The sequence below is a fragment of the Cinclus cinclus genome, chromosome 6, assembly GCF_963662255.1.
Source record: "Cinclus cinclus chromosome 6, bCinCin1.1, whole genome shotgun sequence".
NCBI classification, from domain to species: domain Eukaryota; kingdom Metazoa; phylum Chordata; class Aves; order Passeriformes; family Cinclidae; genus Cinclus; species Cinclus cinclus.
The window spans coordinates 37552798-37566521 of NC_085051.1; the positions used below are offsets into that span (position 1 = coordinate 37552798).

Here is a 13724-nt window from a genome sequence, read left to right on the forward strand (position 1 = left end):
GAAATAAAATTTCAACAACAAAACAGAGAAACCTGAAGACTGTTATGAACAACACTCTAGGGACAAGACAACAGCACTTTGCAACAAAATCCTGACTTTTAACTTTTTGGTAAAGATTTTAAGGTGTTCTTGATCCAAGTACTTTGGTCTTTCCTTACAATATAAACAGGACTATTACCCATAAGCATTATTCTTGGATTCAAGCAGTGGAGGAATGAGAGAGGAAGAAAGGAAAGATAAGAATTAAAGATGGAAAAAGATTTACTGTACTGAAGACATTATAGAGCTTTAAAGACAAGCTATGCCCACATTTTGACATATCCAGTTCATAATTTTTTCTCCAAATAAAGTTAAAAAACTCATTTGAAGATGGTAAAAGGATTGGATGGTTAAGGTTCCACTGACATTGTTCCCAAAAACGGTTACCTCCTATATCCCAAAAGTTGCAGAAACAATTAGCCCTTCCCTGAAATTAATCTTCAATTCAAATTGAACAAACACCCAAATTTACACACCAAATTTATAAACCATCCAGTAAACCAAGAATACTTTTTTCCTAGTATTTCTGATGACGCTTGATGATTCACACTACTCATAGCCCTGGCAAAAGGAACGCCATGAATAATTAAATTGCAGCTGAATTGTATGCATTTGGCAGCAAAAGCTCCTCAGCCTCCAGGCTGCTGCCGAGTGCTAAAGCCAGCTAGAGTTCAACCTCACCTTTAGAAGTCCAGCAGTTTAAGGTATGAATACAGCTACTCAACATGACCACTATCCTAGAGTACCAGAGGCTCACAGGGCACAGTATAAATGTTTTAAGAATTTAGAAGATTGCTACCTTTTGCTTTGTAACCCAGGCTTTAGAAAGCAGCCCGATTTTCTGAGGGAAAATAAGAGCATCATAGCCTCTTTCTTCCTGTACGACCTCAACTTTTACTGCAGAACACAACAGAAAAGGTCAGCAGGAGTATTTATACAGACTACATGGCTATTTCTGCCCCACACAGGCAGGAGGAGTAGGGTCACATAAAGTCTGGGATCTCTAGTGACATCTATTTTCAGTTAAGATTCTGTAGTCTTACAGATTCTTTAGGAAAAATATTTGCAGATGGCCCATCAATCTGTGCTGTGCTCCCCTCCCCCTGCCTCACAAACACCCCGAGCATCTGCTGTACCATTGTTTAACAGCACTGCAGCTTTGCACAAAGGCTGGGTCTCAAAACCTGGAGATTTGCGTGCAAGCTGAGGCAGAACTGCCCTGCACATATCAACTTGACATTGGTCCCAAGGTGACTAACATCTATACTCTCCACATGCAATTCTCCCCATAAATAGTAAAATATGGAAAGATTAGGGCTGCAAAACAATGTCATTCAGTTCAGTGGGATTTCTTATTGTTAAGAGCAATGGTATAAACAAATCTTCTATGCCAGCATACAAAAATTCACAACAATGCTTTACTTACAGACAGGTTTCACACATACAGCAAAAAATACTTTTCAAGTCTGCATATATCCAGAATATATCTAGAAAATTATTATTTCTTACACTCTCACATTTGTTATAAACTCACTTAAAACTTACAGTAAGCATTTTAAAGCCACAAGAGGTTTGTAATTTAACTTGCAGCATAATTGTTAGCTATGTCACAGAACACTGCTTCAAAAGCCTGTATAGTCTCACAAGAATTCTCCTTCTAAGAGAAAGGAATTATTTTCCTTCCCTTCTCTGCACTGTCAAAATAACTCATCAGCTGGGGAGAACCACAGACTGACTGGAGTGCAAGACTTAGTCTTGCCACCAGCTTTGCATGCATGGAAGTGACAGCACAATAATGGGATCAATCCTACAGTCAGCTCCGTGCATGCTTGCTTAATTCAAAGAATAACCTGCTTTCAAATGCCACATGCCTTTTCAAATACTGAAAATGCATTTATTTTTTCAAATACATAGAACATCTTTATGAACAACTTAGACACTGTCTTCAAGAGACAGTAAAGAAATTTGAAAATTACTTATCCCATGTTATTTTCTTAACCAAGTGAGGACCTCCACCCTAGTTATTCTAGACATGTCAGGACATGACTTCATCGTGAAGCAATCAACGAGATTAAACTTCTGCATCCATGTGACATCCTCAAGTCAGTAACAGCTCATGCAAAGCCTGTATATTGCTAGACCCTAGATTAGGGCCCACTTCAAACCCACCTCCTTCATCATTACGCCCATGAAGCAAAGAAGTCTTTCTTCTCATTATATTGCTAGGATAGGCTAAACTACTGAACAATAAAGGGATACTCCAAACCAAACAACACAGTTACAGCCAAGAAGCACTCCTATTCAATGTTACTAGGCTACTCCAGCCCAAATAAAGTTCCTCAATGTAAAACACACAGTTTCACTGCACCTACATCATAATCAGCTCCATCAAATGCAATGATATATTTATATGGACACATGCACAATGAAGAAAGCTTGGTATGTTTTAGGTTTTTTGAACACAAACACAAGAAGTTTCTGGGAAGATTTTTCAGAGAGTTCTAGTCAAAGTATGTTCTCCTGCCACAAAATAGAGCGCCATGATGGAAGTAAAATGATACCAGACAGCAGAAATGCAGAACATACAGCACTTTCTGCTACAGCAGCACAGATTTCCCAGCACAGAGGACTACCAAGAAATACACACAGCTCTTCCACCGTCTCTCAGCCAAAACACTGCCATTGCAAACAGATAAACAATGATTATTCTGTAGGTATTCCACTTCTCATAATGCAGTTTTCTGATGCATTAGCATAACCAGCACCTCTGAAGGTTCAGCTTGTCACCTTCAGCTGCCTGAACACTCAAAATCCATACAGATTAAATAATTTGTTTCAGTCAGATTCTGACATATCTGGCTTTAGTCTTATTTCTAGTCAGGATGGCATACAGTAAAAGTATCATGTACCCGTTTTGTGCAGAGCTATTGTGCGTTTCTGAGTCATCACTGTCGCTGATGACAATTGTGTCCCCATCAGCAGTGCTGGTGTGCCCATTCGCCATTCCATTGTGATGGGCTGGAGCTATGACTTCCAAAACCTTACACTGCAACCTGAAATAAAACACAGACATTAATGTCATAAGTCTTTCACTAGTACAAGGAACCTAAAATTGTAGCAGATGTTATTTTAAGAATACACACATAACTGAACACTGTACTGTCTACTGATTAAAACTAAGAGCTTTGAACTGAAATATGAGGTAAAATATTAATTTCCTAAGTACAGTCTAATAAACAGTACACAGCTATCAACTCACTTCTCAGTGAAAAGTTGAAAACTTTTGATTTAAAAACAAATCAAGCTGCTTGTGGTTGTGAGGGTTTTTTTTTCAGTTCTCATTTAAATAAACTAAAAAGTTAACTTAATGTGTTACTTTAAAATTAGGTAACAAAACTTCTATGTTATTTTCATAGCAGTCTAAGAAAAGCAAAAGACTTTCCGATCCCAAAGTATTTTTTCTTGTAAGGGATCATTTTCTACTACTGTTGATGACCTAAATAAACAAGGATGAAATGATCATTATGCATCTAATCTTAATAATGGCCCATTTATCTGCTGACACATATTATGGCTCCATCTGGCATGCACACAATCGACAAAACAAGTCTCTTCCTCTGCTATCCTGAATGCCAGTTATAAAAGGGAGAATTAACTACATATCAAAAAGTATAATTAATAAACACTTCATGCTGGGTAACTGTACTATAGCTGGTTCTCAACTATGAACTTTCACCCTTTTCTAGAATTCAACAGTTCCTATTCTTTAGCTTAACATCCAAAAGCCTTGTCTGATTCATGAAAATTAACTGTTGTAGTCAGTGGACACTGTCACATTCTACCACTAAAAGCTTAAAGCATGGGGAAAAAAGAACACAATAATTTTCTTCTCCAAGCACTCCTACTTGAAATATACAAAATGAAGAATATATAGAGTCCTGGGCTTGAATTAGTGGTGTCACACTTAGGCTAAAACCAAACAAACTTCACTAAATCCATGACAAGTTCTAGAAGTTCTTCTGTCTGAACTGAACACTGGCAAGAAGGAAGCAACGTCAAAATATTTCTTGAACATGTCTTTCTGGAAGCAGACAGTACTACCCAGAACTTGCACACACTGGAAAGACTGGGGGTGGGGAAGGGGAAAGAAAAGATGGTGGTAGTCAGAGAAAACACCACAGAATTAAAATAACATAATAACATTAAAGTATTCTAGGTAGTATTCTTGAGACATTATCAAGGATCAGTAATGCAGTTAGACCCTGCAGCTGCTCTCTCCAACAGGAAAGGAGCTCCATGATGCTCCAGCACGTTATTTTTAAAAAATGAAAATCATTTAATTTTTAAAAACCAACAAAACTAATAACATCCTTACATACTCCTAAAGACAACAATATGACCAATGCTCACGGTATCCATGGGGACACCAGAGTTGCCTGCACGCAGAGGCAGCCCAAGCCCACCTGGACTTGCTGCCCACAGGCACACTGCCATTCCAATGCAGCCTATCTCCTTTCCAAAACTGGCTGGTCTGGAAGACATGTCTTCCCAGACAGTGGAGACCAGGCTTATTAACTGTAAAGAATCTAAACAGACTTTGTATAAAGAACCAAGAGTGTCCAAGTATAGTGGAGGTAGAATCTGGTGACTGTTCACAAAGTCAATCCAAGTCCAACAACACTTATTATGGTCTGGCCCAGCACCAGACTCTGAGTCCTCTTGGAAATGTCTACTATTAGTAACTTGGTTTTCCAAAATTTGGAACATCAGTCACCCCTTTAAACTAAATAATATGGAGCTGACTACATAACAGAATGTATATTATTAGGATAGGATTTATTGTTTTTAATCCAACAAAGATCAACTCCTAAGAAAAGAATTCTTAGTAGAACTAGTTTTGTTTCAGATTAGAAAATCTATTTCCTAGTGAGTCCAGTTCATATGAAGACACACTTGATTTCTAATGGAAGAGCAGCGGAAGCTCCCGCTGTTACCGCGCTCACCGCTGGAGGGCGCGGCACACGCCACAGCCCCCGCGGACAAAGAGGCTCGGGCGCGCACGGCCCGGCCGTCCTCCGGCACAAAGCACCGCAGCATCCCGGTCACCGAGGAGCTTTCCAACGTGCATTTTACCTGCCCGCCCATCGGGCAGCCCCGTCATTTACGGGGCATCGCATCTCCTCCTCTAAGAATGGAAATTACATATTCTATACGCTTGATTCAGTAAACGGCAAAACCCCCAATACAGCTGCATTCCACACCCCGCCCCCTTCCCCTTTATTTTTCAGCAGGAAGAATGACTAACAGATTAAGCTATCTCAGAAAGGAAGTGATACTCCATCTTCTACGCCATTCAAATCGTTACCAGAAACCTTTGGGGAAGGGATCAAGTGAAACACATTACCTGGTGCAATAAAAGCACAATCCTGTGCAATTCAATGCTTACTGATAGACAGGAGATTAAAGACAGCGATGCAACTGTTCTTTCTGGCATTAAAGAAATAATCTATGAATTATTTTTTAGCTTTTTTTTTTAGCCTGTAGTCAATTTATGGCTAATAGCACCAATTCCCTGGATTAAGTGGCAAAGACACTGTTTCTAGTGCAAGTGGCCTGTTCTTCTCAATAACCTAACCATTCCCTGAGTTCACTGACTACAATTCTTATTTTATATTTTAAGGCACATAAAACAACACAGCTGAAAGCTGAAGCAAGACATTTAAATGAATCATACTACTCGAATTACTTCCTAAAAAAGATGCTTTAAGATCTTTACACAGCCTATGTCAAACCATGTTCATTATTCCCCATGAAATTAGATTTGGGGATACTGAATCTAAAAAGACAGCAGCATCAACGTACATAAATAGGCACCCTAAATATCCCCATCAATCAGGAAGCACTTTCTTCAAATTACAATAAAGATTACAGTCACAATGAATGCATCCCAAAGGCTTTCAAAATAAATTGAGACTAAAACCATCAGTAACTTGTATACCACAGTCTCAACAACCCTAGCTCAGATGACACTACCTAAAACAATTTTGCTTACCTATTTCTGCACTATGGACTGTTATCAACAGTGGGATCTTCTGGCATGTTGAAAGGATGGCCTCATACTTACAGATCTGGTTTTTGTTGGGCTGAGAAACTAAGATCTTTGAGGTCTCTTATGGGAAGGGCTCCATTAAATGTTTAGCCTTATAGTTTTATCTTTATTCTTTACAAAAAAAAACCAAAACAACAGAGAACAACACAGGAGTTCAAAGGTTTTCAACACAAAGCCAGAGGTGGCATCACAAACATACTTAAAAAAAAAAAAGTATATTCTCTCTCAAATGAAAAAGTCTGAAAACTTCCATTGATTTTCATGAATGCTGGGTAGGGCTGGTCAGCTGCACAAGCAAAAGAACAGAACTAACTCCAGCAATCCAAGGACTAGGGACTACAGACTGTGGCACAGGACAGTTTCTCAGGAAACCCAACTCAGTCAGTCTCCTGCAGAAACGATTCTGGGCTGTGCTTAGATGAGCAGTTTAACATAACTAACAGAAAACTAAGGTCTGACCAAACTTTGTCACTCCCAGAACTCTAGAGAAGAACTTGCAGGCTGAAGGTAAACAAAAGCAAATTTCACCTGCAGCCTCAGGCTGCCCCTCCACCAGATGCAGAGATCACTTAAACAGTTCCTGTCAAATGGGGAGATCTTCCTTTGCCACTCTTTCCAGCCACATACATGGTGCTTGCTTTTTTGCAGCTCTGGAAATCAGTTTCATTCATTGATTGTCGGAAACTGAATTCAGCTACCTGACAAAACAACTAAACGAAAGAATAGACATTAAAAAACAAAACAAAACAAACAAAAAAAAAAAAAGAAAGAACACCAAAAAACAGAAATCCGTAACCCAGTGTGAAACACTGGGTAAGATTGTGTCATTATCCCCTATTTTAAGCAGCTCAAGGATGAGAAGTAGGGCATATGCAAGATACAAACATCAACCAGAGATCAATGCAGAGGAGGATGGAGGAGAGCTGTCCATCTACTCGAGAGATGGGGGAAGAGGAACTGCCATTGAAGACTGAGGCAAAGAAGTTTTTGACTACCTCAGCCTTTTACTCATCCATTGTTACCAGTTTTCCAGCACTGTTTATCAAGGGGTTACACTCTCTTTGACCTTCCTTTTCCGGTTAACACACATGTTAAAGCCGCTCCTGTAATTCTTTGCATCCCTGGCAAGGTTCAATTCCAGCTTTACCTTGCTCTTTCCCAGGTCACCTGTCAGTCCTATCTTCAACTGTCTGTATATTTGCTTCTTTCCCTTTAGTTTGACCATCAGGTCCCTTCTCAGCCAGGCTGCTGTGCTACTTTTCCAGCGATGGTGGTTGAAGCCCCCAAAAGGACAAGACCCTGTGAGTGCAATGGTTCCTGTGGCTGAAGCAGTAAGGCTTTGTCAATAGGTTCCCCTTGATAAGGGAGCCTGTAGTAGTCACCAACCACTTGCTGCCTTTTGTTGCTTTGGTGTCTGATTTTTACCCATAGGCTTTCAGCCTGCTCATGGCTGTTCTTCAGAGACAACTCTTCACACTCAATCCACCTCTTGATGTAGGGGGCAACCCCTGCACCTCTCTTCCTCCCATCTCTTCTGAGCAGCCTGCAGCCATTGATGGTCACAGTCCAGTCATGGGATTTGTCCCACCACATTTCAGTAATGGCAACAAGGTCATAGCTTTCTAGCAGCAAAGTGGTTTCCAACTCCTCCTGTTTGTTGCTCATGCTGTGTGCTTTGATGCAAAGGCACCCTCAGCTGGGCTATATGCTGTGTCACCTTCCTAGAGTAACACAACCCTTAACTCATTGGAGGTAATTCTCTGGTGATTTCCCTTTTGGGTTATACTACCTTAGGACTCCCTGGCTCGTCCCACAAGACTGCGTGTTCCAACATGGTTCACACATTTCAGAGTCAGTATAATATAGATACATGTCAGCTGGGCTACTGATCTCGCCCCCAGCACTTGCCAGCTGCATCCAGGCTCATCTCTACCCTTCCTCCTTCAAACCCGATTTTAAGCCTTCTCAGTCATCCCTGCCATCCCATGGACTTTCAGACAGGCAACGCCCATTTGTCTCCAGCAGGCCTGGTGCCATATAAACTGCCTTTTTTTATCACAAAAGCCAAAACTCTATTCATGGCACTTAAGCCACATGTTCATCAGGTGGGTTCCTCCTGCTTCTTTCAGCATTTCTCCCTGCTACCAAAGGGATTGAGGAAAACACTACCTGTGCTCCTGTTCCTTCAATCTGTCGCCCTAGTGTCCTGAAGTTCTTTTTGACTGCCACAAGACTTCTCGCATCAACCTGCACAACCAGAAGCAGGTAATAATCAGAGGGCTCAATTAGTCCAGGGAGCCTCCTGATAACATCTCTTACCCAGGTCCCAAGGAGGCAGCAGACTTGCCTGTGGAATGGGTCCAGCTGGTGTATGGGGGCCCTCAGTTTCCCTGCAAAGGGAGTCACCAACAATCATCCTTATTTCTTTCTTAACATCCAAAGCTGTGATCCATCTGGCTGACTGACTCATTTTGGGCAAGCTCCAAGACAGAACTTCATCTCCACTATTATCTGCCTGACCCTGATATTGTAGAGCCTCATGCATATTCTGCAAGGGCACTTGAAAAGGAAAGGGTGGCAAGGGGGAACTGTCCTATCTCCCTGGGCAGGGACCTGCTTCCATTCACCCTCACCTTTTAGGTCCCCCACTTCTGCCTTATGGTGACAGGACCAGGGTTCCTCTGACTCTTGCCAAGCTTCCATCCACTGCAGGGACTGAAGGATGTTACTCCACCAGCCTCTTTTCTCTCACACTCCCCAATACTTCTCAGTCTTTTCCCTTCCTCTTTAGAATGAAACAAACCAGAACAAACTCTTTCATTCAGCTCAGAAACTCAAAGACACATACACAAACTATTATGAGCTGCAGAACAGGCCAGGTATATCCACCTACTGCTTCTGAAGAAGAACACAATTTAAAGAAGATAATCTGCACTCCACTATGTAACAGGCCAAAACGGTAACAGGGTATATCAACTGAAAAACTTCGACCCTGCAATTATTGGCACATTCGCTTCTCAGAAAAGTTCTTCCCAAATGCCAAGCAGGCCTTTACATCCAACCAAGGCTAGCATTAAGAGAGGCTCTGAGAGGAGAGACCACTTTTCACAGCTCCTGAATTGAGCATTCTGCACAGCAGCTTTTGATCTGGCTGGCACTAATTGTTCTTACAGAAATAATAGTCTGGTACTCTGCTACGTCCATATTTCAAGTCAAAAAACCAAGATACCCAGAAGGCTCAAATGAGTTGTAAACATGTCTCTGTATGCTTTACGATAAGCAGACAAAAACCATCCCTTGGATGGCACATGGCTGTTTCAAATGGGACAGTGGGGGAACACTGCAACACTTGGAAGCCAACTTTTAAAATAAAACCCACAATGATCAGTGAGTCAGAAGCAAATTCACTTTTTAAGTCACACAAATGAAAGCAAAGTTTTTCAAATGCCAGAATTTAAAAAGCACTCTTTTTCTAACGGTATGTAAAGTTAGCTGAATACAGAAATCCCCAGAAGAGTAATACAAGAAGCTGTAGTAGCAAGTGCCAAAAAGTACCAAAAAGTTATAGCATCCTTCTGTTTTGTCAGCTTTTAGTAAGTTTTTAAGAAACTAATGTCAAATAAGTGCATTCATATCCTCATCCTAACAGTTCTCATATGCTTGAGAGTAACTAAAGAGGTACAAGAGAGACAAGATCTGAAGGAATAAGTGACATCTTTTACTAAGCTAACTGGTACTGTTTAAGGCACATAGAAAACAAGCACACAACATGGAGACACATTTTATGCACATAACGGCTTCCTAAAGTACAGAAGGAGCTGCTGCTTTCAAGTTTTAGCATCTTCATTTGTCTGCCAAGTTATAGTTAAGATTGTATGTTTCAAAGAAACTGCTAAGAAAAGTGGTCTTGCTTAGGCCAAGAGCATGTACAGAATACCTCTATCAGCTGTCTCCTGCTGAATTAGGACAGTGCTACACTAGTAAATGCATCATTTTGACTTCCCAGCCTTTGGTTCATAACATTGTACTGATTAAAAACAAGTGAAAAAACAAACCAAAACGTTTCCCTTTGAATTTATAGTTATAAAACAGAGAGTGTGGATTGAGAGCTAACAGAGACTGGCAGTGCCAATTGTTTTAACAACCTGTAAGAAAGGAGTTGCAAGTTCTTTCCCATATATCATCATCTCATAGTTTCCACTAACCAAATACAAATATATTTATTAGTCAACAAATTTACATTTACATCCCAAAGGATTTAAGGGCAATGGAAGGTGAATTCCTTAAACTTTATTTTTCCAGGCCAGTTGATTGATCCTTAAACAGCTATGCTGAGAAAATGCATACTGTATTTGCTCTATGATTAGGTATGCTACTCTCCAGTACTATCAGAGATGCTGTTGTGCAGATATCACGCTAGTTTTGATACTTACTGGAATTCAAATTCACCTTTCAAAATGAAGTAGTAAACTTCCGTTGTATACAGGAACTTACATTTAAGCATTACCACTAAAAAACCACATAACCCTTAGTAATTATAGTTTAAATAATTTAAATTGTCTGTAACTCATTAGTCTAAACATAGAAGACACTTTGTCACTTACTACCTAGTGGTCTTGCTAAATAAGAACTCATCCTACTGCTCAGAAGATAATTACAGATATATATCTATATATCTGTATATATATATATAGAGAGAGAGAGAGATAAACATACTTGCCTGTTTGAATAAAAAAGTTGGAAAACCAGCTATAGCTTTATCTTTTGCAAGGATTATCTTCTACCATTCTAACTCCTTATCAGCTATAGTCATGACCAGCAACATGCTTCCTGTGCCCCAGTTAGACTTACAGAGATGAAAACTGTATGCAAATTTTTTAATTGGCCTAATGCAATAGTTAATCCACTCCTAAATGAACACTCCTAAAGCACTGGGACACCAGTCAAACAACTGATGAGTTAAAAAAAAGTCTGATCTGTAATTATCTGTTTCCTGCAGCCTGACAATTGTCAGCATCAGATCATTTAAAGCAGAGAAAGGATGTTAACCTATTCAAATGTATCATCAGACGCAGCAATCTTCCTAACAGAATATCATCTACTACTTCTATAAGTAGTTCATTTTAAAAAACATTCTGGTGTTGCTTGCTCACACACATTAGGCAAGTCTTCTTTTGCAGTGGTGTCATCTAGTGGTCAAATTCAATGAAAAAAAGATATTCCTTTCGGTATGATTTTCTTCCTTCTTACACACTGACCTTTAAGCAATCTATTTCAGGCTGTAAGTGGTTGACTTTCTAATTAAGTGCCTTATTAACTGATGGACAAGAATTGGTTGCACCCAAACCTCCACATGGGGAAGACATCATTACTTAAGCTATTTTTATGAGTGGGGATAGTGTTGTCAGATCTCCTCACTGCTCAAGTCAGACCAAAAGCTTACAGTTTAATTAAATAATTATCAACTTATATACCCTAATAAATACGGACATTATTTCTTGTGATAGCACCCAGACTCAGAATACTGTCAATAAATCACAATAGGTTGTTTACACAGGCTTTAAATGTAACTTTTCCTCCAAAATATTAAAATAGTTATAAAATCCAAAAAGCATGCTGCTAACTTCAAGCAGAAAAGAACAAGTCCTACTTCTGAGCAAGTTAGGCTGTTTAAAGGGCTTTTTTTTTTAGTGTATCTGAGGCATTAGCTGAGGTTATTATTTTCAGGTAGGCCTTCCATACCACATAGTTTCAGCTTTCAGGTAACTGTCTTCAGATATCAAGATGCTGAAAATCAATTTCACAAGCTTCAAGTACCAATAATAAAACAAAGTACTAAGACAGCAACAAATGGACAGATTACTGCAAGAGACACCATTCCTTGTGGAAAATCAAAAGACCAGCAAGTACACGATGGGTCTTGAACTTCCAGTTCTGAATGTCAAAATATAGGAAGCAATTCCATTAATGTCATCAACAATTTTTCCTCTCTTCATTAAAGTGTGAGCTAAAACATTAGCTGCTTATTTTACATCTTAATTGACCATGGCTAACATTAAATATTGCTCTAATCCTCCCCTCAACAAAATCTCCATTTCCATGCCTTTTTCAATAAACGACTTTCCATGAAGTGAAATGTCACATTCTAATGGACAATATTTACAGTGTCAACTGGCTTCAATTCTTTAGCAACTCAAACTTAATTTCAGACTAAATTTTCTCTTTGTATTCTAGAATGTTTCTGACCAGTGTTTCAAATCATCATTTTGTCTTTTCAACTAGGAAAATGCTGCTACACACTTCCTACGTTTCTTTAACTGGAAATCTGAGCATCTTGTGTTTAAAGCATAGCACAGCTGCCACTCTGGAGAAAAGTCAGCCCCAGTTTGGCTAGAAAAGTCAGACACATACAAACCAAGAAAGATGGCCATTTTTAATCAATACATCACCTGAAAGGGTAAAAGAGTAAGCAGAATTATCTCCTTGCTACTTCTAACAGATTACCAAAATGCACCCGTAACCTTTAGAGACCACCTGAACAAGCCACATAGTAGGACTGGGGAGGCTTTTTCTGCAATTTATTTCTGGTTGACAAGGGTTGCTGGAGACACCAGACATACCAAAACAAGTGGAGGACAGTATATCCCAATCTCTCCTGAGTTCCTCCTACCACACCTCAGTAACAAGGCAGAAGTAGCCAAATTCAAAACTGAGCGGCAGTTTTGCTTTTCTAGAAGAAGGTTAGAAACCAGAAGAGATGTAAGACCAGAAAAAGTAATGGAGCATTAGACATCTCAAAAACAGGAACACACAGGTTTCACATGATTAGAAAACCCCAACATCTACCTAGGCTCTGAGCACAGCACTTGTCTTCTCTTTGCAGAATACCTGTCATTTCTTGCAGTATTATAGACAACTTCATATGCTCAAGGATAAAAATATTTACATTAAGCCAAAGTGCTAAGCCTTCTAGTGTTTGGGCTCCCTACCGCGTACTTTGTTCAAAATCTAGAAGGCTGCAGTCTATCTTACAATACTATACATATACATACACACTATACATGCAAAGTTAGGAGTTATAAAATATCTATATTTAAATTGTTTGAGCAAGCCTTGGTTACACATACATTATGTAGTAGGCTTGGCATTAAATGATGCACAGAGCTCAGAAAACCAAACGATCCTGCTGACATCACATGTGCAAAAACAACTTCATACATAAAAGCAGTGGAAGAATTCACAACACCACAAAACATGTCTTTTGCATAGGTTTTCATGATCTGCCAAATTCTGTTGGTCTTGTAGGATTTCTATTATAACATAGATGGACTGTGATAATTTTTTCTAGAAAAGATCACAAAAACATAGCTGCAAAAGACAAATGTGTACAAACAGCTCTGCTGAAAAGCCATATTATGTACAAGGAACACCAGTTGGTACACTTAATCCCCAATGTAGTACTTCAAAATACAGGTCAAAGTCAACTGTTAATTGGCAGACAAATAACTACACCTCACCTCCTCCGATTTTGTATTTTTTAATTATGTACCTCTAAGCATAAAAGTCCTTCCACATT

At 39.5% G+C, this 13724-nt stretch overlaps 1 protein-coding gene across 3 annotated transcripts in view; it reads right to left on the reverse strand.

Moving 5' to 3' along the window:
• The window catches only part of BAZ1A (bromodomain adjacent to zinc finger domain 1A), a 64363-nt gene that overhangs the window by 41034 nt on the left and 9605 nt on the right, over positions 1–13724 (reverse strand). For all 3 annotated transcript variants that reach the window (XM_062494817.1, XM_062494816.1, XM_062494818.1), the window contains exon 3: positions 2949–3092. In XM_062494817.1, coding sequence (XP_062350801.1) covers positions 2949–3092 — 144 coding nt within the window. The remainder of the gene's footprint in view (positions 1–2948; positions 3093–13724) is intronic.